This window comes from Dermatophagoides farinae, chromosome 9, assembly GCF_024713945.1.
Source record: "Dermatophagoides farinae isolate YC_2012a chromosome 9, ASM2471394v1, whole genome shotgun sequence".
NCBI lineage: Eukaryota > Metazoa > Arthropoda > Arachnida > Sarcoptiformes > Pyroglyphidae > Dermatophagoides > Dermatophagoides farinae.
The window spans coordinates 864,092-885,829 of NC_134685.1; the positions used below are offsets into that span (position 1 = coordinate 864,092).

General features: G+C 29.3%; 1 protein-coding gene across 1 annotated transcript in view; it reads right to left on the bottom strand.

Annotated features, from left to right (window-relative positions):
• Window positions 1-21,409, bottom strand: part of LOC124497707 (multiple PDZ domain protein-like) — a 31,220-nt gene extending 9,811 nt beyond the window's left edge. Inside the window, 18 exon segments of the mRNA XM_075734118.1 lie at window positions 6,050-6,767; window positions 6,861-7,533; window positions 7,628-7,993; window positions 8,313-8,583; window positions 9,074-9,902; window positions 12,273-12,572; window positions 12,650-12,800; window positions 12,802-13,250; window positions 13,332-13,505; window positions 13,574-14,067; window positions 14,186-14,468; window positions 14,543-14,809; window positions 15,062-15,587; window positions 19,486-19,808; window positions 19,885-20,313; window positions 20,383-20,570; window positions 20,630-20,692; window positions 20,827-21,409. Of these exon segments, the coding sequence (XP_075590233.1) occupies window positions 6,050-6,767; window positions 6,861-7,533; window positions 7,628-7,993; window positions 8,313-8,583; window positions 9,074-9,902; window positions 12,273-12,572; window positions 12,650-12,800; window positions 12,802-13,250; window positions 13,332-13,505; window positions 13,574-14,067; window positions 14,186-14,468; window positions 14,543-14,809; window positions 15,062-15,587; window positions 19,486-19,808; window positions 19,885-20,313; window positions 20,383-20,570; window positions 20,630-20,672 (6,484 nt within the window). The 5' untranslated portion in view covers window positions 20,673-20,692; window positions 20,827-21,409.
• Between the last annotated feature and the right edge of the window lie 329 nt (window positions 21,410-21,738).

The window sequence follows — 21,738 nt, forward strand, 5'->3', positions numbered from 1 at the left end:
CAGTTTCATTTTTATTTTTCATGCTTTCTGTCATTTTTCATTGTTTTTTTTCTTACTGCATCTTTAATCATTATCATTTAAAAAATTGGTTACAAATTAATCGATTATTGACAAACGAAACTATCGGAATAATAATCGATAATTTGAAAAAAAAATTTATTAAATTTACACAAACACACACATATGTGATCAATATGAATCGATGCAAATACACCAAAAAAGATATCAAATCACAAGATGTATTAGATAACAAGATGTTGTCGGTGTCGTGTTGTCAAAAAAAATGAATGAAAAAGTAAAAATAAATAAAAAAAACCGTCCACACATGATGTAATGTAATAAAGTTATCATTTCAGTTATTTTTTTGACTGTTTTAAAAATCAAAATGAAAAAAATACAAGAGGGGTTACATGAGCATGTGTGTGTGTGTGTGTGCGTGGGTGGATGGATGGATTCTATTTTTTTTTTTTTTTTTTTTTTTTTTTGGTTTCCCAAACAATTAATTCCGGTTGGTTGATCATTGAAAATTACTATTCAGTGGTTTATTTTGGGAAATAATAATCACAAACGTTCGGAAATGAAACGAAATGAAAACATTTATTCATTCATTCATTCAGTGAAAGATAAGAATTGAAATTGAAACTAAAAAAAAAATGTCCGAATTGACCGAAAAATTCCCAAAACAAAACATACTGATTGACAGCCATAAAAATGAACAAAAACAAACGAAATGGGAAACCAAACAATAATTTCCGGCAAATAACCAGAAAAAAAAGAATAAGATAAAAATTGATGAAATGAAAAATTTTTTTTTTTTTGGTTCAAACAAAACAAAATACAAGGGGTAAAGTTTTTCAATTTGATTGATTTCTATTTCATTCATATTTGTTCGCATACATTTTTTTACGGGTTTCTCTTTTTTTTCCTTTTTATTTATTTAGTTCTGTTCAATTGAATCGAATGTAGATGATGATGAATACACGACAATTATATACCATATATAATAATATACAGCTACAGAAAAATTTTTACTTGTAAGTGAATGCTAAAAAAAAAACAGTGGGTAAAGAGAATCAAAATCAAATTTCTATGGCATTTTTTTTGGATCAGAAATAATGATTCTCACACAAATGTAAATAGAACAAAAAATAAAAATAAAGAATTATATGGTGAAAATAAAACCAAAAAAAAAACAAAACGAAAAATTCCTATAACTTAATATATCTATATATATATGTAGTCATCATCCGTTTATTGCAAAAAAAAAACAAACAAACTACACAACCATCATCATCATCATCATCATCATCAGCTTTCCGGTCAACATTATTATTATCATTATCATCACGATCATCAGAAAAACTGTCTGTGTGTGGGGTGTGTGTGTGTGTGTGTGATCTGATTGATGAAGAAAAAAATATCGATAGTAGTAGTAGTAGTAGTAGTAGTGGAATTGGTTTTGTTTATTTTGAAAAAACAAAACCAATTCCTCTCTATCTCTTTCTTTTTAGAATATCAATCAATCCATCAATGGATTTATCATCATCATCATCTCAAGAAATGCAGCATTCATTTCATTTTAAATTCAATTAAAATAAAGCTTGATGGCCAGAACTCTCCACATGTGATCACATTACATTAGATTGCACACACACACACAAACACAAACAGACAGGAATTTTTTCCATTTATTTGTTTCTTTCTTCTCTTTACATTGTTTGTTTGTTTTTTTTGAATCAACTTCGATAGTTTTTAATGGCAACTGATCATCAAAATGGTATTTGGTGGTCAATAATTTCTTTCATTACATATATGGAATGATTATAATATATAGGTTTGTTTTGTTTCATTTCGATTCCATCATTATTCAAGTTGTTGATAATAATGATGGAACATATAAAATAAATTACAATCACGTAAAAATAGAGATCATCATCATCAATGGCCAAGATTTTGTTGATGATGAAACGTAAATGAACATCATTGAAATAAATGGCCAAATGTGGTCAGAGTGGTTATATTCTTGTGTATGTGTGATACAACAACAAAGAGAATAAATGGAATTTAATTCAAATTGGATGATTATTATTACACAAAATAAAATATGATGATATTACGGTAGTGGTGGTGGTGGTGGTAGTATTAATGATGCATATTATTAGGAATCAACAAAAAAAAATATGAAAATTTCATTGATTAAGATATCGAACAGAAAAACGAATGCAATCACATTGCATTTTCAAAGGTTTTTTTTTGGTTTTATATATATAGAACTATAAATCCCTTGATCCTTTTTTCTTCTTCCAGAATTTTTTTTTCTTCATCATTTCCATCAATGTCATCATCATCATCATCATTATTAACAAAATTATCAATCATATAATCTGGAAAATCCTAAAAAGTTTGATGATGATTTTATTGCATAACATTTAATTCGAAAGAAAATAAAATTAACAGTAACTGGGGGAAAAAAAGTTGATCTATTCTAGTCTTATGACATTACTTTTTTTTCAGTTGATTTAATCAGAAGTTCACATTGTAAACTTTACAATAACAAAAAATAATCAGAGAAAAAAAATGGTCAAAAACGTATCATGTAACGTATGTTACGACAGGTCCATTGACCGCCTAGGCAAACAAAAAAAAAATTCAAATTCAAAATATAAATATATCTGGATCAAACAAGAATTTTTTTTTGTTCTTATTGATTCCGGAAACAGTGTGCCATAGTTATGTTATGACACAAACATACAATGAAAAACGAAAACGAAACCGGATCACTAGTATAACAGCAAATGATAATAATAATAATGTTTCCATGGTTTCTAATTACTTTATTTCTTTCATTCTTTCTTATTATTATTAATCTTAATTGGCAAACAACGACAACAACAACAACAACAATAACAAAAAAAACACAGACAAAAGAAAACAGGGTAAAAAAAATGTTATTTGCCAATTCAACTGCCGCTGTTTGTTTGTACATAAGCTTAAGATTGCTGCCGTTGTCGTGTTGTTTGACCGGAATAAAAACTAAAAGAAGAAGAAATCAAATATCGACAATGACCAAATAAAATGGTGAAAGAAAAAAATAAAAAACGAAATAACATCCTGATTCTTTGTTGTTCATCATGCTAGGATTGTTGTTGTTGTTGTTGTTGTTGCTGGTGTTGTTGTTTGCCGATGTTTCCAAACTAAACAACAACAACAACAAACCAAATGACAAAACCAGTAAACACAGACTAAATAACATTTTTACAATGACAATAAAATAATAAAGGAGTTATTATAGACGGAAAAAAAGAAGAATAATAAAAAAATAACAAGAAAAAACTAGGCCAAAATATACCAAAATGAAATCGAAAGAAAGAAAAAAAGAAAAAACAAATAACCAGTTTTTTTTATATCAAGGGGATTCTTATTGTGGTTATAGAATCCATGATGATATGAATGTATAGTGTGACATTTGAAATATGTAAAAGGAACCAAGAACCAGAATCATCCATATCCGTAGAAGAATAAAAAAAGAATCATATGGATTTATTGGAAATGAAAAAAAACCACAAAATCCTGAAAACAAACAGAAATTCTTTCTTTTTCACATTTTTCATTTTGGTCTTTTTTTCTGGTTCATAAAAAAAATTATTTTCATGGATCATTTAATAACAAAAAAAAAAAATGAAAGAAATTGTCAAACAAAAGACAAAAAAAAAACATTCAGACAAACTAAATGAAATGTATGTATCAGTAAATGGTCAGAATGATCAAAATTAATCGGATTTTCATTCGATAGATAAAATATAGAAAAAAAAATAATAATGAAAACTTTGTTTTTTTAGAATACAAATACCGATGCACCGAAAAAAAGGTCCGTGAAAACAAAAACAAAAAAAAAAATTCAAGGATAGAACCACTTTTATAAACAAACAACCAAAACAAAATAAGAATGAAAGAAAGGCAAAGAAAAAAAAGATCAAAGGTGAAATTCTGTATGGATTCTGTAAACAAGTAAAAGAAAAAAAAATTATGTTTAGAATCACTCCGCGTGTGTGTGTGTGTGTGTGTGTAGTCAACATTTAATGGCTGATGATTCTGTCAGAATCAACATCAACATAAGTGAATGGAACAAAATTGTAGGAAATTGGAGCAAGCCAAAAAAAAAAACATTTTTAGTTTGATAGAGAATCCAGACACACACACACACACGCACATGATGATGATGACACAAAAACATTTGGAATTTCCGAGTTCAATGTTATTATGTTATACAAAGGGAGAGGGAATGGGGAAAGTAAAACATTCAAAATGTGGATCAAATAAATACAAACATAGTATTCACATATTTCAAAAACAAAACAAAACAAAACCAAAAAAAAAAATCGTTATATAGAACACACTATATGAACTCTAAGAATGAATGAATCAGTGCTATAGGAAAAAATAAAAATCAGAAAATCGAATCAAACCAGGCTCGAGTAAGAAAGTAGGGAGGAAGGGGGAACAGAGTGGAACCAAACAGAAAATAAAAACTTTTAGCTTGGCGCCAATTTTCTTTTTCTCACTAAATTCGTTCATTTCATTCATTCATTTTCCATGGAATAATATGCAATAAAAGAGAGAAAATATTCAAATCAAAATGACAATGGGAAGTAAAATGAAAAAAAAAAATTTCTTTCCTTTCATTCATTCAAATGTGTTAATGTATTCTATATGAAAATGGAAATGAATAATAATAATAATAATGTTTAGTTTAAATGTTTTTAAAATGTAAAAAAAAAATTTGAATATTCATGTTGCGTGTGTGTGTGTGTGGGAGGTGGAAAAGAATATTCTTTGAAACAGAAAAAATTAATGAATTTGTTTGTGTGTGTAACGATAATGAAAATTACCAGAATTGAAACAACAACAACAACGACTACAAACAACAAACAAATTAATAAAAAACACGACAATTGTCATCGTTGTCGGTTGTTTTTTGTTTTGTTTTGTTTTCACTGCTTTAATTTCAAATAAATTTTCATGGAATTTCTCTGGAATTTTTTTTTCTACACGTTGATTTCGTTGCTTTTTGTCGCTTTTATTGCTTTGTAATTTCTTTTCTTCTTCATTTTCTTTTTCAGGATTTGTTTTTTATTTTTTTTTGTTGTACGAGAATCATTGCATCGAATAAGATTGGCTTAATGAGGTTGGAATATTGTGTTTGTTGTCATATGTTTGCCTGCCAAAACACTTTGTACCATATACACACACATACAATACATCCCAATATAATTGGAACAAAAAAAAATAGTGTGACCAAACATTGATTGAAAATGAAAATCGAATGCAAATGTAAACTTTTAAAACATATGCCCAATTTATTTATACACAGTCTGATAAACATGAGAAAAAAATACACTCGATGAATCAAACTGATCATTTTTTTTTGTTGAAAAAAAATGAAAGAGAAGCTAAACATTAAACAGAAACATATAAACAAGCATCATTGATTTCTATCTAACCTAAATAAATTAACCAACTATACCATACACTATATTGAACTTGACTAACTTGACTCTCTCTCTCTTTTTTTAAATGTCAAGTGCAAATCTATATATGCACAAAAAAAAAGATTCTTTAGGGCATTAATAATGATATACCATGATGCCAATATATTGATGATGTCATGTGTACTCAGATTGTTGAAGAACTCATAAATGAATTCTTCATGTGTGTGTGTGTGTGTGTGTGTGTGTGTGTGTGTGTGTGTGCTCACATGTGACAAATGTACATTTTTTTAAAAAAAATGAAAGAAAAATTCATCAATGTGAATTTGACAGTAGAAAATGTGAGTCTAGTAAAGAAAAAAAATGTCTAAAATCTCTTTGAAAACATTTGTAAAAGTAGGAAAAAAACAACAAAGGTAAACGAAAAAATTCTTTTCTTTTCTTCAATGTTCTAGTGAGTGTGTTTACAGAATTTCAGAATGAAATGCAAAACACACACAATAAATAATTTTTTTTAAAAGTAAATGGAAAACTTTTAATGGAAATGAATTCTTTCTACTTACTAATGGAATAGCCATATTCATCTTCAATAATGTCCTCAGGCAATGATTCATCAATTTCCTGTTGTGTTAATGGAATATTTGCTGCACTTGTTACAGAAAATTTTTCATCATCCAATGTTGAATTCGATGATGATAATGGTGGTGGTTGCAATGATTCTTTGTCAATTGTTGATGATATTGATGAAATTGGATGATTAAATTTTTCTGTTTCTTTGATTGAATTGATTTGTTTGATAGTTGTTCCATCATCACTATCATAATCATCATCATCAACGATACCGACAAGATTCATGTCGGATTCTTGTTCATTTGTTGTTGTTGTTGTTGTGAATGATGAATGTGAATGTTTTTGTGTAGTTGATGATGATGATGATGATATGATAAATAAATGATTTGAATCTATAGTCAATTCATCTTCATCTTGTTTTTGGCATCTGTTTGTTGCAGTTGTTATTAATGTCGATGATGGAAATGGTGTTGGTGATGATAATGATGATTTTTCTTTTTCATGCTCTTCATCACTATGAACATTGTCATTAAAATTTACGAGATTATCATCATCATCATCATTCACATATGTAAATGATTTATTCTTGTTGTTGTTTTTATTCAAATTAGAACATGGTGATGATGATGATTGTTCATTAATTGATAGCTGTTGTTTTGTTGATGAATTGGATAATTGTAAATGAATGATATGTTGTTGTTGTTGTTTATTCTATAAATGGATCACATATCGATGATCATATTGAAATGGAAATGAATTAAAATTGATTAGAAGAATTTTTCACACAAAAAGCAACCAACTTACCAATGGTAATAATGTTTGAATAAGAAATTTTACCGGATTTTTGGCTTTTTTTATTACATCAACAGCTTCATCATGTGTTGCCAGTCGTAGATCATTTCCATCAACTTCTAATAAACGATCACCCATTTTCATAAGGCCACATTTTGCTGCTGGACTATCAGGTAATATTTTCTTAATCAATATTCCTGTCAATATTGTTGCAGCTGCTGTATGATGCTGATGATGATGATGATTGCCATTATTATTCGTTATCATTTCTTTTCCACCGATAATGCTGATACCGAATCCACTATTTTCTTTACGAATTAATTCAACAAGAATTTCTTGTCCCCATTTTCGTTTAGAGATTGACGATGATGATAACGATGTTATATCATTCTGTACAATCAATTTATCAGTTGTCGGTATTGTTGCTGTTGTCGTTCGTATTTGATTTAAATTATTTTCATTTTCATAAATTTCATTCTCATCACCATCGTCATCGTCGTTATAATCTTGTTTATCAATATCTTTTGAAACAGAATTTTGAAAATTATCATCATTATTATTCTTATCTCGACAAATGTATGTTTCTACATTGAGAATATTCTTTTTTGATGATGACTGATGATCATCATCATTTGATGTAGTTGTTGATGGAATCATAAAATCTTGATTCTTTTCCCGGATAATTCTATAGGGACAACGAAAACAAAAAAAAAGAAACAACAACAGAAAGATTTAAAATCAAACTACATCGGACGAATATATTCATGTAATGAACTTACGTTTCTTTTTTTCTATTATCGTCATCATCATTTTGGATCATTTTAGCCACAGAATTTCGATTCAAATCCATTGTTGCTGTTGCATTTATCGATGAACAATTGAAATTCGATGAGCGTAGCAAATTTTTATTAGTTTTTAAATTTTCATTTCTATCTTCCGAAAACGATGCTGATGATTCGTCTATTTTTTCATCATTATCATCATCATTGATTCTTTTATTATGACCAGATTTTTTTTCATTCAAATGTTTATCATCATCATATGCAGCTGTTGTTTTTGTCGTTGTTTTTGTTGTTGCTATTATTTCAGGTTTCATCGTCGTTGCCAGACATTTGGCAATCTCTGATTGTGGTATGTATTTGATTCTGATGCATATAAATATCATGGAGAACAAAAAAAAGAGAAGAATATAAATAAGTAGTAAATTGGATGAGGGAATATGATTGAATAGAATGGAAATAAATTTGATTTGATTGGAGAATTTGGAATGGAGAAAGGGAGAGAGAGAGAGAGAGAAAAACAAACAAAAAAAAAGAGAATTAGTTTGAAATCGAATTGTTGAATCGAGAGAATAGCAGAGAAAAAAAAATTATAGAGGATTAGAAATTTATGAGATGCTGTTGTTATTATTGTGAAATCGAATTCTCTTTTTTTTTGATTGAAACATCTAAATATCATACATACATAATATCATCATCGTCAATATCATCATCATTTTTTGTATCGATTTTACATCGTCGTATTCGTTGTTGTTGTTGTTGTTGTTGTCGTTGTTCACAATCATCTAATATGGCCAATACATCGGTTTTCGATAATCCACGTAATGATTTACCATTCAATGTAACAATATAATCACCAATATTAATACGTCCATCTTGGTCAATGACACCATTTGGATCAAGACTTTTTACAATATAACCATTTGATGCATTATCGGCCAATGCTAAAACCATTCCTATTAGAATGAATGAAAAAAAAGAAGATTTTGAATGAATAATAAATTTGAAAAAACTCTAGAAAATTTCAAGGCTTTTCAATTTCTCAACTATTTCGACCATTTTGGTTCTTGTACTGATTTGTAATGAGCAAAAAAATTTTGTCAAAAAAAAATTGAAGATTAAAAGGAAAAAATGAACGAATGCTTCAAATAAAAATTCATTGGTCAAATAAATAATGTTTAAAGTAGCAACAACAACAACAACAAAAAAACGATCAGAAATTTTTTGTTGTTGTTGCTGACAGTTCAAACAAGCCGCATGGGATTCCATTTGGATTTTCATTTTTCAAATCTTGGAATTTTTCTTTTTTTTTTGGGAACATGAATGTCTTTATCATCATCATCATAATGATGGAATGAATCAAAAAAATGAAATTTTAAATTTAAATTTTGATTTTTTTCAAAAACGTGGTACGAATAGTAATGAAAAAAAAAATAAAATACAAACCTAGATAATAGGTGGTGGTGGTTGTATTGGTGTTGGTCCTATTTTTATTATTGGTCAAACGTATCGTTCGTTCCCATGTGGTTGGTAATAATAATCTTGATGATGACGATGATGATGTAAAATTATTATTCAACGTTTTACATTGATTATCATTCATATAGTTGATCGATGATGTTAACGTTTTTCGTTGTTGTTGTTGTTGATGCTGCTGCTGCTGTTGTTGTTGTTGTTGTGAATAATTATTTTTTGATATGTCGTTTTTGTCATTCGAAAATGTTGTTGTTGTTGTTGATGATGATGATAGTGGTAATATCATGGTTGTCGTTGCCGTTGCCATACAAGTATTTGAATCATCATCATCATGATCAACAACAATATTTGATGGTAAAAATTTTTCACTATAAATACCATCTTCTGTTGTTGTTGCTGTTGTTGCTGCTGTATTTGTCGTTGTATTATTCATCATCATCATCATCATCATTGATGACGATTCTGTCATTGTTGTTGAAATTTTATCCTGTTTATTTTGTAGTTGTTGTTGATGATCATTATCATCATGTTTTTCATTCATCATATCCATTATGCCGTTAGCATTAATATTTGTCGTCGGTTCGTCGTTATGTTGTTGTTGTTGTTGTTGTTGCTGTTGAGGCACCAATGTTAATAATAATCTAGCATCCATCATATTTTGTTTTTCATTATCGATTTCATCATCATTGCCATCATGATCATCATTATAATTATGATGAATGTCAAGATCATCATCATTAACAATTAACAATGTTTCTTCGTCATCCATTTCGGTGATGGTGGTCGAATAGTAATTTTCCTACATTATTCAAATAAAAAAAGTAAAGAAAAACATTTGATAAGTTTTCAATCGATTCAATTGTGTGTGTGAAAAGTTTGAGTTTTCATCTTGATCTTCAATAAATTCAAAATTGATTCAAATCTTTATATCAAAACAAATCATCGAGGAAATCATCATTCCAAAATAAAACAAACATTCGATAATCACAATAATCGATGAATTCGTTTGTCACTTTTTTTTCAAACATCGATTGTCGAATTTTTGTTTCTTTGATCGATGATGATTCGAACCCAACTAATAATAATTACATGCATCGAATCATCATGAAATTATGAGCGAGAGAGAGAGAGAGAAAGGTCTTTTTCCTTGTTTATGATGGCAAGTTTTTTTTTAAGATCATCGGGTGTGTAACTGTTTGTTTGCGGGTGTGTGTGTTTTAATAAGCAAACATAAAAAAAGGAAAAAAACGGATGTAGAAAGAAAAGAAAGAGAGAAATTTGTGATAAAAAAAATTGTGAAAACACACTCGACTCGACTCGATATATATTATATATATACCAACAAAGTTCAAGTAAACGAAAAACAAAACAAAACAAAAAAAATTCGTTTTAGTTATTTCAATGCAAGTGCACTATTTTTTTTTTTGTTTTGTTTTGTACATTTTCATGAACACAGATTATAATAATCGATAAATGTTTTTCTGCATCCAGATTTTTTTCCAACAAAACAAAAAAAAAAACATCGATCGATTAACAGTGTTCATGATAATGACATGAGTGAATGAGTGAGTGTTTAGTCATAACAAGCGTTGACACGTGATATATACCAGTGATATCATCATCCATCATTTATCCATCACTTTTGGATTCATCAAATTCTATAAGTTGCTTTTAGAAATTTGATTTTTTTTATACCTATTTATTTTCATCCTATATAATTTATATATAGTATAGATCTGAATTATATGATGATCATCATCGATTGGCTGCTGCGCCATCATCATCAAGACGGATCGAATTGAAATTGATCGGTTTTCACCATCATCATTATCCTTTTAACGAATCGATTTTTCGTTGTTTTTATTTTTGGTTGAATTTACCATATGTGCTTGTGTGTGTGATGACTTGAATAGGACCACAAAAATTAAATGAATGGAAAGAGTTATTTTTTTTCGTTTTAAATTTTTGGATCGGTGAATTTGAATTTCTTGCGATGAAAATAATGACAACAATAAGCAGAATAAAGATGATGATGATTGAATCGGAATGAAATTCAGAATTTTTCTTTGTATTCTTTTTTCTTTTGTTTGAAAATTGCAAATTTTAAACTTTAAATTGATGAATTCATTCATTCATTCATTCATTCATTCGTTCAAAACATTATTCGCTCAAACGACGAATGAAAAAGAAAAACTTGAATTTGCAGAGTTTTTTTCGTTGTAGTCGTCCAATTATTTCAAGAGAGAAAATTAAAATAAATGAAAATAACTGATAAGAAAGTAAGAAAAGAGAAGGAAATAAAGTTTTTTTTTCTCTAATCGTCGTCGTCGTCGTCGTCATCGTCGTCGAACCGAAAACGGAACACACACACACAAACATTCGAAAAATCATCATCGATAGTTTGTAATGTGATGGACGAATACGATATATAATGAATATATCGAATAAGAAGAATTCTCATGTTTCATGTATGAACAGTAAAAAAAAATTTTTTTTAACGAGGAAAATTAGATAAAATTAATTGGAAGCAATTTTTTTTTGCGCGAGCACAATGTTCATCATCATCATCATTATCATAATTATCAGTGGGGACAATTCAATGGGAAAATAAACATGGGTGTGTAATGAAATTTGAGAATGTCGTCGCGCGCGCAGGAAGCCAAAGATAACAACAACAAACAGCAACAAATAGACAAGGAAAAAAGGAAATAAAAATGAAAACATTTTCGATTTTTTTGGTTTCATTTTTCATCAAAAAAATTTTCTTTTTTTTGTTTCATGAAACAACACAAAACCCAACAAACACGCACACACACCCACACACACATACAGAGAGAGAGAAATTATCGATGAACAAAGATTTATCAATCAATCAATAAATATAAAATAATAAAGAAAGAAAATGATTCAAGATCAACATTCGATATAATATAATATATAAACATTTTGGTATAATTATTATCAATTTTTATAATTAATTTTTTTTTTCAAAAAAAAAAGTTTAGGAAAAAAAATAGCCCAGCAAGAATGAAATAAATAGTGTAGTGATAGTGATTTGTTTGTGCGTATTGTGAAATGGAAAGAAATATAGAGAGATAGAAAGATAGAGAGAGATAGAGATAGGCGTTCGTTGTCCATCATTTGATCATGATCATCGCGAATCGCTCACCTGTGTAATTGGATCGTTGTTATTATTCTTGGTTGTTGATAATGATGATGATGCTGCTACAGCAGCTAAATGTAATGCACTTTCCGGTAATGGTAATGGTTTTGCAACACCGACAATAACGACACCTTTTGGTGCTCCTTTCAATGCTTGTACAGCTTTATCGAGGCTTGCATTCTCTAGATTTTGATCATTTACAAATAATAATCTATCACCAGGTAATAGGCGACCATCTTGTTGTGCAACACCACCCGGTACAAGGCTACGAATCACAATGACCGTATCATTTGGATTCATTGGATCCTGGTTATGAAAAATGATTGAAAAAGAATCGAAAATTAGATGAAATGAAAAAATCGGTATTTTTTTTCTTAATTTACCTGATAATCTAGAATGCTAAAACCAAGGCCACGTTCTCCTTTCATCAATTTAATCACCTGTGGTTCATGGCTCCACATTGCCAAACCGGTGAGTGGTTCAAGTGAACGTGAACGAATTTTCGATAATTCATTACTTGATACATCATCATCCAAGACCAGTAAATGTACCGGCAATTGGTGTTGTCATCATTGCTAATGAACCATCTGATTTGGCTTTGACTAAACGATCAATAAATGATGTTGATGTCATTGGTGATGGATCCAAATGATGATGAAGATGTTGTTGCAGATGGACCTGATTAAATGATGAAGATGGTGAAAAGGGATAACCACCATCATCACCACTACCAACAGTGGTAGAGATTGTGGTATTATTAAATTTGGCAATATCAATATTTGATTGTTGTGTTGTTGTTGTTGTTGTTGTGGGCATTTGGACGACGAAAGGATTTTTATTATTGATTGTAGTTGTTATATTGTTGGCACTTATTGTTGTTGTTGGCTTTGGTCTAGCACAAACTAATTGTACTTCAATAGGAAGATCTTTGAGCAGAGGTAGTACATCTGAATGTTTAAGTCCATGTAAACGAATACCATTCACCTAATCATTATCAAAAAAAAATAATCATGCCAATTAGAAAAAATATCCACAAAAAAAAGATGTATAATCAAAATGATTTACCTCCAGTAATTCATCATTTTTCTGCAATAAACCATTACGACCGACAGGACCATTCGAAAGTATTGAATTAATATAATGATGTGGACGACATTCATTACCATTTTCAATATCGATTACACCTTCAAGACTGATACCAAGACCACCATCATGGCAGAATTTTGTAACGCTTGCAATCTGTTGAATCAAAATGGAAAAAAATGAGTAAAAAAAAAATCATTTCATAATTAAATCAATCAACTTACAATGATGTCGAAATCTGGTCCAACAATTGCTGACCATTTTTCACGTAAATCATTCGGTGATCGATGTGCTAACGAAGATGATGTTGATGATGATGGAACACTTGTTATTAAATTCATTGATGGTGATGTACTATTATTGTTGTTGTTGTTGTTGCTAGAATTAATCTGAATCACTGTTGGACCACCACGAACTGTTGTTGTTGTTGTTGTTGTTGCTGCTGCTACTGCTGTTATCTGTTGCTGTTGTTCGGCATTCATTACACCCTGCTGTATTTGATCATGATATTTTGATCCTTTTATATAACGTGCTAATTTTAAACGAACAATTTTGCCAGTATTACGTAATAGATCAACAGCTTGTAGATTATTATATCCATATAATGAACGTTTATCAACTTCAATAATTTGATCATTTATCTGTATCATTTTTGAACGTTCAGCAACACTTCCTGTTGCAATACTTTTAATGAATATACCAGAAATTTCTTCAGCAACTATAACAAAACAAAACAAAACAAAACAAAACGAAAAAAAAGAAAATTAAATAATCCACGGTCATTATTATAACTTTGAATTAAAAATATAGAAAAAAAAACTTTTCTATATACATACCTTTTTCACAAACATAACCAGCAATAGTGATGCCTAATCCTTGTTGATCTTTAATTAATTCCACTTCGAATGTTTCCATTTGATCCGATTGAAATTTTGGATCATTAGTTGAGCTTATTAATATATCGGATACATTGGCAACTAAATTATTGTTGTTGTTATTTGAAAATTTTAAATTATTATTATTATCATTAATATGACGATGTTGTTGTTGTTGTTGAACATCGATCATATTATAATCATTCGATTGTTGATTAAAGCAATTTATATTCTCTTGATTACACTAATTCAAATAGAAAAAAAAGAAGAAAAATCAATAAAATTGTACAAAATGGATGAAAATAGAAACAAACAAACCTGCTGTTGTTGTTGTTGTTGAATGGATAATAAATGTATCTGTTTTTCAAGCTCAATTGGATCATTAATTGATTTTGTTGGCACAATGGTCAAAGTATTCTGTATGACTTGTAAATCTAATGATGGATCAACTGGACGTGCAACAATCAATTTAATATGTTGGCCATTTGTTTGCCGAAGTATCTGTGCAACTTGATCCGATGACATGCCACGCATATTGACACCATTGATTTGTAATATATGATCACCAATTTGTAATCGATTATCCTACATTTAAATAAATACGGTGAATATATGTGTGTGCATGGAATAAAGTTTTTTTTTTGGTTTTGTTTTGTTCGGTTATATATATTGTTATATAGACAACGAAAAATTTGATTTTTTTTCGCTTATTTTGCAAATGGAAAAAATTTTGTTACCAGTGAAAGACAATCAAAATTTCATGTGAATTTAAAATTTTGAAATCAGCAGAAAAAAATAGAAAAAATGTAAATGTGTGACACAACACGGTCCACCTACCTTAGCAGCTGCACCGCCTGGTATAATGGTTTTGACAATAACACCCGATGAACGGCCACCAACAATACCGAAACCTAAACCATTTTCATTTTCTTGATCCAATTCGATACAATCGATTTGTATCCATTCAGTATTCAATACCATATTATTATCGTTATTACAATTGTTATTGTTATTATTTGCAATTGATGAATTATTTGATGATGATGAATCACTTGCATTGGATGGTGAACGTTTTACATCTGATAATGTTGTTGTAATTTGTTTTGAATTTGTTGATTGAGCTATAATGGTCGTTGGTAATGTTGTTGTTGTTGTTGTCGTCGAAATTGATGATGTTTTAACATCATCGATAACATCGTTGCTGTTGTTGTTGTTGTTGTTGGTATTTGGACGTGCAACAATCAAACGAATAACACCTTTGGCACTTTGTAAAATATTAATGGCATCTTCATGTGAAAGATCATTGGTAAATAGATGACGATCAATGGCCAATATTTGATCTAATGGTTTTAATAGGCCACTTCTTTATTTATTTATCAAAATCAATTTGATGATGATGATGATTCAATCAATTTTATTAACATATATTCAAAGAGAGAGAAAAAAGAGAGAAAAAAATGCACAAATTATGAGTGAGACAAAATTTTCATTTTCAAAAAAGTCCATTCATCATTCACACACAGACACAAATCACAAACAGGGTAACACACACACACACACAAGTGAATCACAAACAATCGAAATTCAATGACAAAGCTCGAGAAATAGACAACAAAACAGAAATATATTTTTTTATATAATCAAACAAATGGAATATATCGATCCATATATATATATATATGAAACATAAACACATATAAATAAATTGAAAAAAAGCAATCTTGTACCTCTCGTAGCATTTTCAGCAAAAAAAAAAAAAAAAAAAACAAAATCATAAAATCACAAATCACGAGGGAAAAAAAACGCCCAACACCCACACACACACACATAAAACACCAAAATTGAAAATTATTTGCCAAATTTCAATTCATTTGTTGTTGTTGTTGTTTATTACGAGCATTATGATGATGGTGATAAACCAAATAAAAATCATATAATAAAAAATTTTCGGTAATGGCACACACACACACACACACACACACGGATCCAGAAATCCAGCAAAGAAAATAGCAAAAAACCACCACCACCATTCATTCTAAAAGCGCCTGTGCTAATCATCATCATCATCATCAACAACAACAACAACATAAATTTATTATCATAACAGAATCTGATAGTGAATACAAATGATGATGATGACCACCACCACCACCAACAACACCAACAACAAACACTATTCTGATGATTTACAAACAAACAAAAAAAAAAAAAAAAAAATAACACCGACCAACCAACTGTGTGTGAGAGAGAGAGAGAGGGAAATATTCTACCGCCAGAAATGTAATTTGTGCAAAAAAAAATGACAAAAATAAACGAAACGATTACTTTGTTGTTGTTGTTATCGTTGTTATTATTATTATTATTATTGTAGCCAAAATAAAAAAAAACGTGCAAAACAGTGTGTTGAATTTATCGTTTCAAGAATAATAAAAAAAACACACACACACACATAATAATCATATAATGATGATAATATATTCTGGATAAAATAATAATATGATGATGATGATGATGCTATCGTATAAGAATTTATTCTTGTATTCTCGAATTGAATATGCGCAAAATCAACAAAGATTCATATGGATTTAGACAGAAAACCAGAATCAAAAAAAAAAAAAAAAAAACCAAATGAATACCACCACCATCATCATCATCATCAACAGAGAAATGTGCTCATGCACACCTATGAAATGAATCATTTTTTTTCTGGAACTGAAAATAAGTGTATTCTGACCAGAAATAAAAAAAAAAGAATATTGTATTGTATTGTATTTGGTATGGCTGTGTATATATATGGTAACAATACCGGGATCCACCTTTAGAATTTTGTGTGTTTTTTTTCTGGTACACACACACACACACAACAACGAAAATTCCTATAGTTTGTAGTACAGAGAATAATAACCACTATAGTAGTAAAAAATACCGCTACTATCAAATTAAATGGGCGCGTGTTTTTGAAATTATATTATAATAACCCATTAATTCTAAACATGTATATATATATACAGACACATAGAGATGAAGAGACATATACAACAAAATTCAAGTTGTTGTTGTTGTTGTTGTTGTTATATCTGAATGTAAATAGAAAAAAAAATTATTCGTTATACGAATGATAATGATTCGATTCAATGTTATTTTTTTCTTTTCCTTTCTTCACCATCATTTGTTATTCGTCATCATACATGTGTAGGTGTGTCCGTTCGTGTGTGTGTGTGTGTGTGTGTGTGTGGAAAGAGAAGAGAAAAGTTTTTTGAATATCACCGGATCTCGGATTCGAATTGAACACACACACACACACAGACAGTCATGTGCATGAATCGTATCCAATCACCATGTCTAGAAAAAAAAGTACTGAATATCGGAATCGACAGAAAATTGATGAAAAACCACCACCATAGACAAAGTTAGAATATAAAATGAAACTCTTTCTTTTATAGATGAAAAGACCTTCAATTCTTGTGTATGAATGAAGAAAACCAGAAACACTATCACTTTCTCTTTTTTTTTTACTATATATGTGTAATAAAATACAAATGTTTTTAATGGATTTCAAATACAAAAAATCCAATGAAAATCATCAAAAAACAATAACAATTTGGGAAATTATTGAACAAAAAAAAAAAAAAAAAAAAGAACAGGAATCCAAACAACGACAAGAACCAGAACAAGAAATTCTTTTCTAATGCTTTAAAATATTTCCAATAACATCAATGTACAGGTATATATAGTGTCAATCAATGATGTGATTAGCTGGAAACAAAAAAAAAATAAATAAGAGAATTCGATTAGAGAAAAGAGAATTCTTTTCGCTTACATAATAATCATCAACAGAAAAAAATACAACAATAGAATGGCTCAATTGCAACGAAAAATTCTTGTACAAATTACATCATCATCATCGGCAACTATTCATTCTGTGATGTAAGAAAAAAAAAAGTTTTCAAAAGCATCCACCACCAACACAAAACAATCAACAACGACAACAACAACTCAACCCAGAGACAAAGAAAGAGAATTGGAAAATTGGCAATTCATTTTTCGTTGTCATCGTTATAGTTACTGGAAATAAATAACAACACATCAATTTGACACACCATTCTCCTTCTTCTTCAACAGAAAAAATTTCTTCAACAAACACAAGCTCTCTCTCTCACTCTCAATTAGGTTTCAATATTATTTCAATGAATACATCGACCCACTCACATCAATCATCATCGATGTAAATTATTCAACGAAAACCCTTCAAAAACACTATATATATTATATGTGTGGATTCAAAAAATTTCTTGTTCAAACAAGAAAAGGGAAAAAAATATGAAACCATAATGTAAACACAAATTTTAACAACGAAAAAAAAAATTGATTATTGAGACAAAAAAAAATCTGTCTCATCATCATCATTTGATATTCACGGCCAATCTAGAAGAATGCAAAAAAAAATTCCATTCATTCTCTCTCTCTTTTCTTAGGTTTCCATATAATTTTTTTTTCATAATTCATTTCGATAATGAGAAAGAAAGAAAAATACAAACTCAATCTATATATATCGATGTTCATTCTATCTGTGTGTCTATTTTATCCGGGTATACATCGGTTATCGTTCGGTATCTCATTATTTTCTTATTATTAATAATTATGTGGGCTGCACCCGAAGAATGAATGAATGAATGAACACAACATGCCTTTCCAGCAGAATACACTCGTGATCAACAAAATGAAAAGAAAAAATGTCGATAAAATATAGGCCACTAGGGCCAGAAAGAATAAAACTAAGAAGAAAAAAAAACTCATTATCCAGAAAAAAAACTGACACACACACACACACTAGTGCAGACTAGACCTTTGAAGATAGAATGGATGAATGGTTAGATAACTAACTGACAACAACAATAACAACAAAAACAAGAATCTGATTGAAAATGAATGGGTGCGGCTAAATAAAATTTCAGAATTCAGAATCGGTTTTTTTCTTCTTGAAACGTGACATTAAGTAAACTAGATAACCTTTTCATGTTTGGTGCACATTCGATAATAAATGAATGAATGAATTTGAACAATGAAATATAAAATCATCAACATGGTTATTAATGAATCTTTCTCATAATATAACATTATTATTTCTGTTTTCCAAATCGAGAATTTCCAGATAAATACTATAGTAATCGAATATTGGAGAACCAAAAAAAAAAAAAAAAAAATGTCAAAGATTCAAACTTTTTCGTTCGGTTTACGCACACACACACACATAGACTTACCTTGCTGCGATTCCATTTTCATGTATCTCTTGAATATAAATTCCCAATTTTTTGTTATTATTTAGCATATCATCAAAATGATGGCCTTTTTGTTGTTTTTCCTGTTCAGGTTGTTGTTGTTGTTGTTGTTGACCATTCGAATTCGAACCAGAATTATTATTAGTAGTACCATTATTGCCAAATAATGAATCTGATGATGAAGATGGATGATTAAGACCAACAACTTTGAATCCAAGACTTTTGCCTTCTGGTTTATAAAGTTCAACAGTTTGTATCATACGACCTTGTGCTAATTCATTGATTCCTTTACGAAATGCTTCATCCTAATATTCATCATGTTTGAAAAAAAACAGAATGAAAATTAATTATTAAATCCTAATTATCAATCAAATTAATTACTTGTAATGAAATATTAACATAATCTGGTTCACAATAATCACGACCACCACCACTACCACCACCTATTGATGATTGTTCTTGGTTATCATAATCATACATATATTGTTGTAATGAAAATTTTGATGGAATCGTACGATTATCATAATCAAATTGATTATTATGATGATCACCAATGCCTCCAACTGCTATCACTGCTTCACCTCTTTCATTATCATTGTTGTGGGTGTGTTGTTGTTGTTGCTGTTGTTGTTGATGATAATGATGTTTATTCAATTGTTGCTGTTGCGGTTGTTGATTAATCGATATATTATTATTATCATCATTTGGTAAATTTAAATTCAACTCTAATGTTGTCGTATCAATATCAACATCAACGGGTAATATGGACGGATGTTGTTGGAATTGTTCACGTAATTGTTGTAATGAATACTATAGAGGAAAAAAAATCAATCAATCAATTCTGTTTATGATTTTATAATCAATTATTATTATTATTACCTGAACATTAAGAATTGATTCAAATACTGGACATTCAAGTACATCCAACAGGATACGTATATCATCTTTCAATAGTTGATGTGTTGATGATTGTTGTTGTTGTTGTTGCTGTCCAACAACATTGCCATTTAAATTAATGGATGATGTATTGTAAAGTTTTTCCAATGAATCTTGAAGTTTTTTAATATCTTGAAAGACAGAAATTGACAATGAAAATTGGATTCGAAATTTTTTTTTTCTAACTTACCGTTTACAATATTATTGTTATTGGTATTCGTCATCATTTTCATTGTTTACCACCGTAAATGTTCTAAATGGGGGAAAAAAATGAAAAAATTCATTGATCAACAACAATCATTCGGCAATTAATTAATTTTAATCGATGATGATGATGAATAAATAAAAAAATTTGGAATGGGCGAGGGGCATACAACAAAAACAAACCATGAAACTTGAGAAACACACACACACACAAGGTCCAACGAAAAAAAAAACCGAGCAGAATCGATGTGATGATAATTATAAGACAAAATCGAAAACTCAATCTTTTGTCTTTTGTTTCACTGTGGGCCTAAATGAATTGGATGTTGAATGAATGAAAAAACAGAAAAAATTTCCACTAAATGTCAAAGCTCATTGAATGATGAATAGAATGGCAATGAAAAAACAAAAAATAAATAAATAAACGAATGTATTCTGCATATTCTGATGATGATGATGATGATGACGATGAGAAGGGTATTTTCTTTACACAATTCTTTATTATTTCAAATTCTCAATCCAAACACATAAAATACAGCCAATGAAGCCACATTATATATAGTAGATTATTGACCATTATTATATATCACTCATAAGCAGAGTATACATACAAGAAAACTCAGAACATTGGAATGTGGAATGTGTTTGTGCTATCATAAACTTTTGAGAGAGAAAGACAGCGAGAGAGAGAGAGAGAGAGAGTGGAATGAAAGAAGAAAAAAAAAGTAAATTGAGCCAACACACACACACACACTAAAGATAGTATAAAATGACGATTAAAGCGCTATCAAACGGAATGAAACAGAATTATAATCGAATGCTGATGCTTCTTACCTGTGTAATGTGAATAGTTTTTTTTTGGTTTTTTTTTATTATCATCATTATAAATATTGCACACATTTAATAAACACACATAGATGTAAATTACTTTTCTTTTTTTTTTTGTTCATCCATTATTATCCTATTAAACGAAATTCATCATCATCATCATCATCAGAAAGTTACAATGTTCTAAAACATTGAAAAGGTAGAACTCAGAATTGAAAAATTGGAGCAAATGAACAACAACAAAAAAAAATATTCGGTTCATTAATG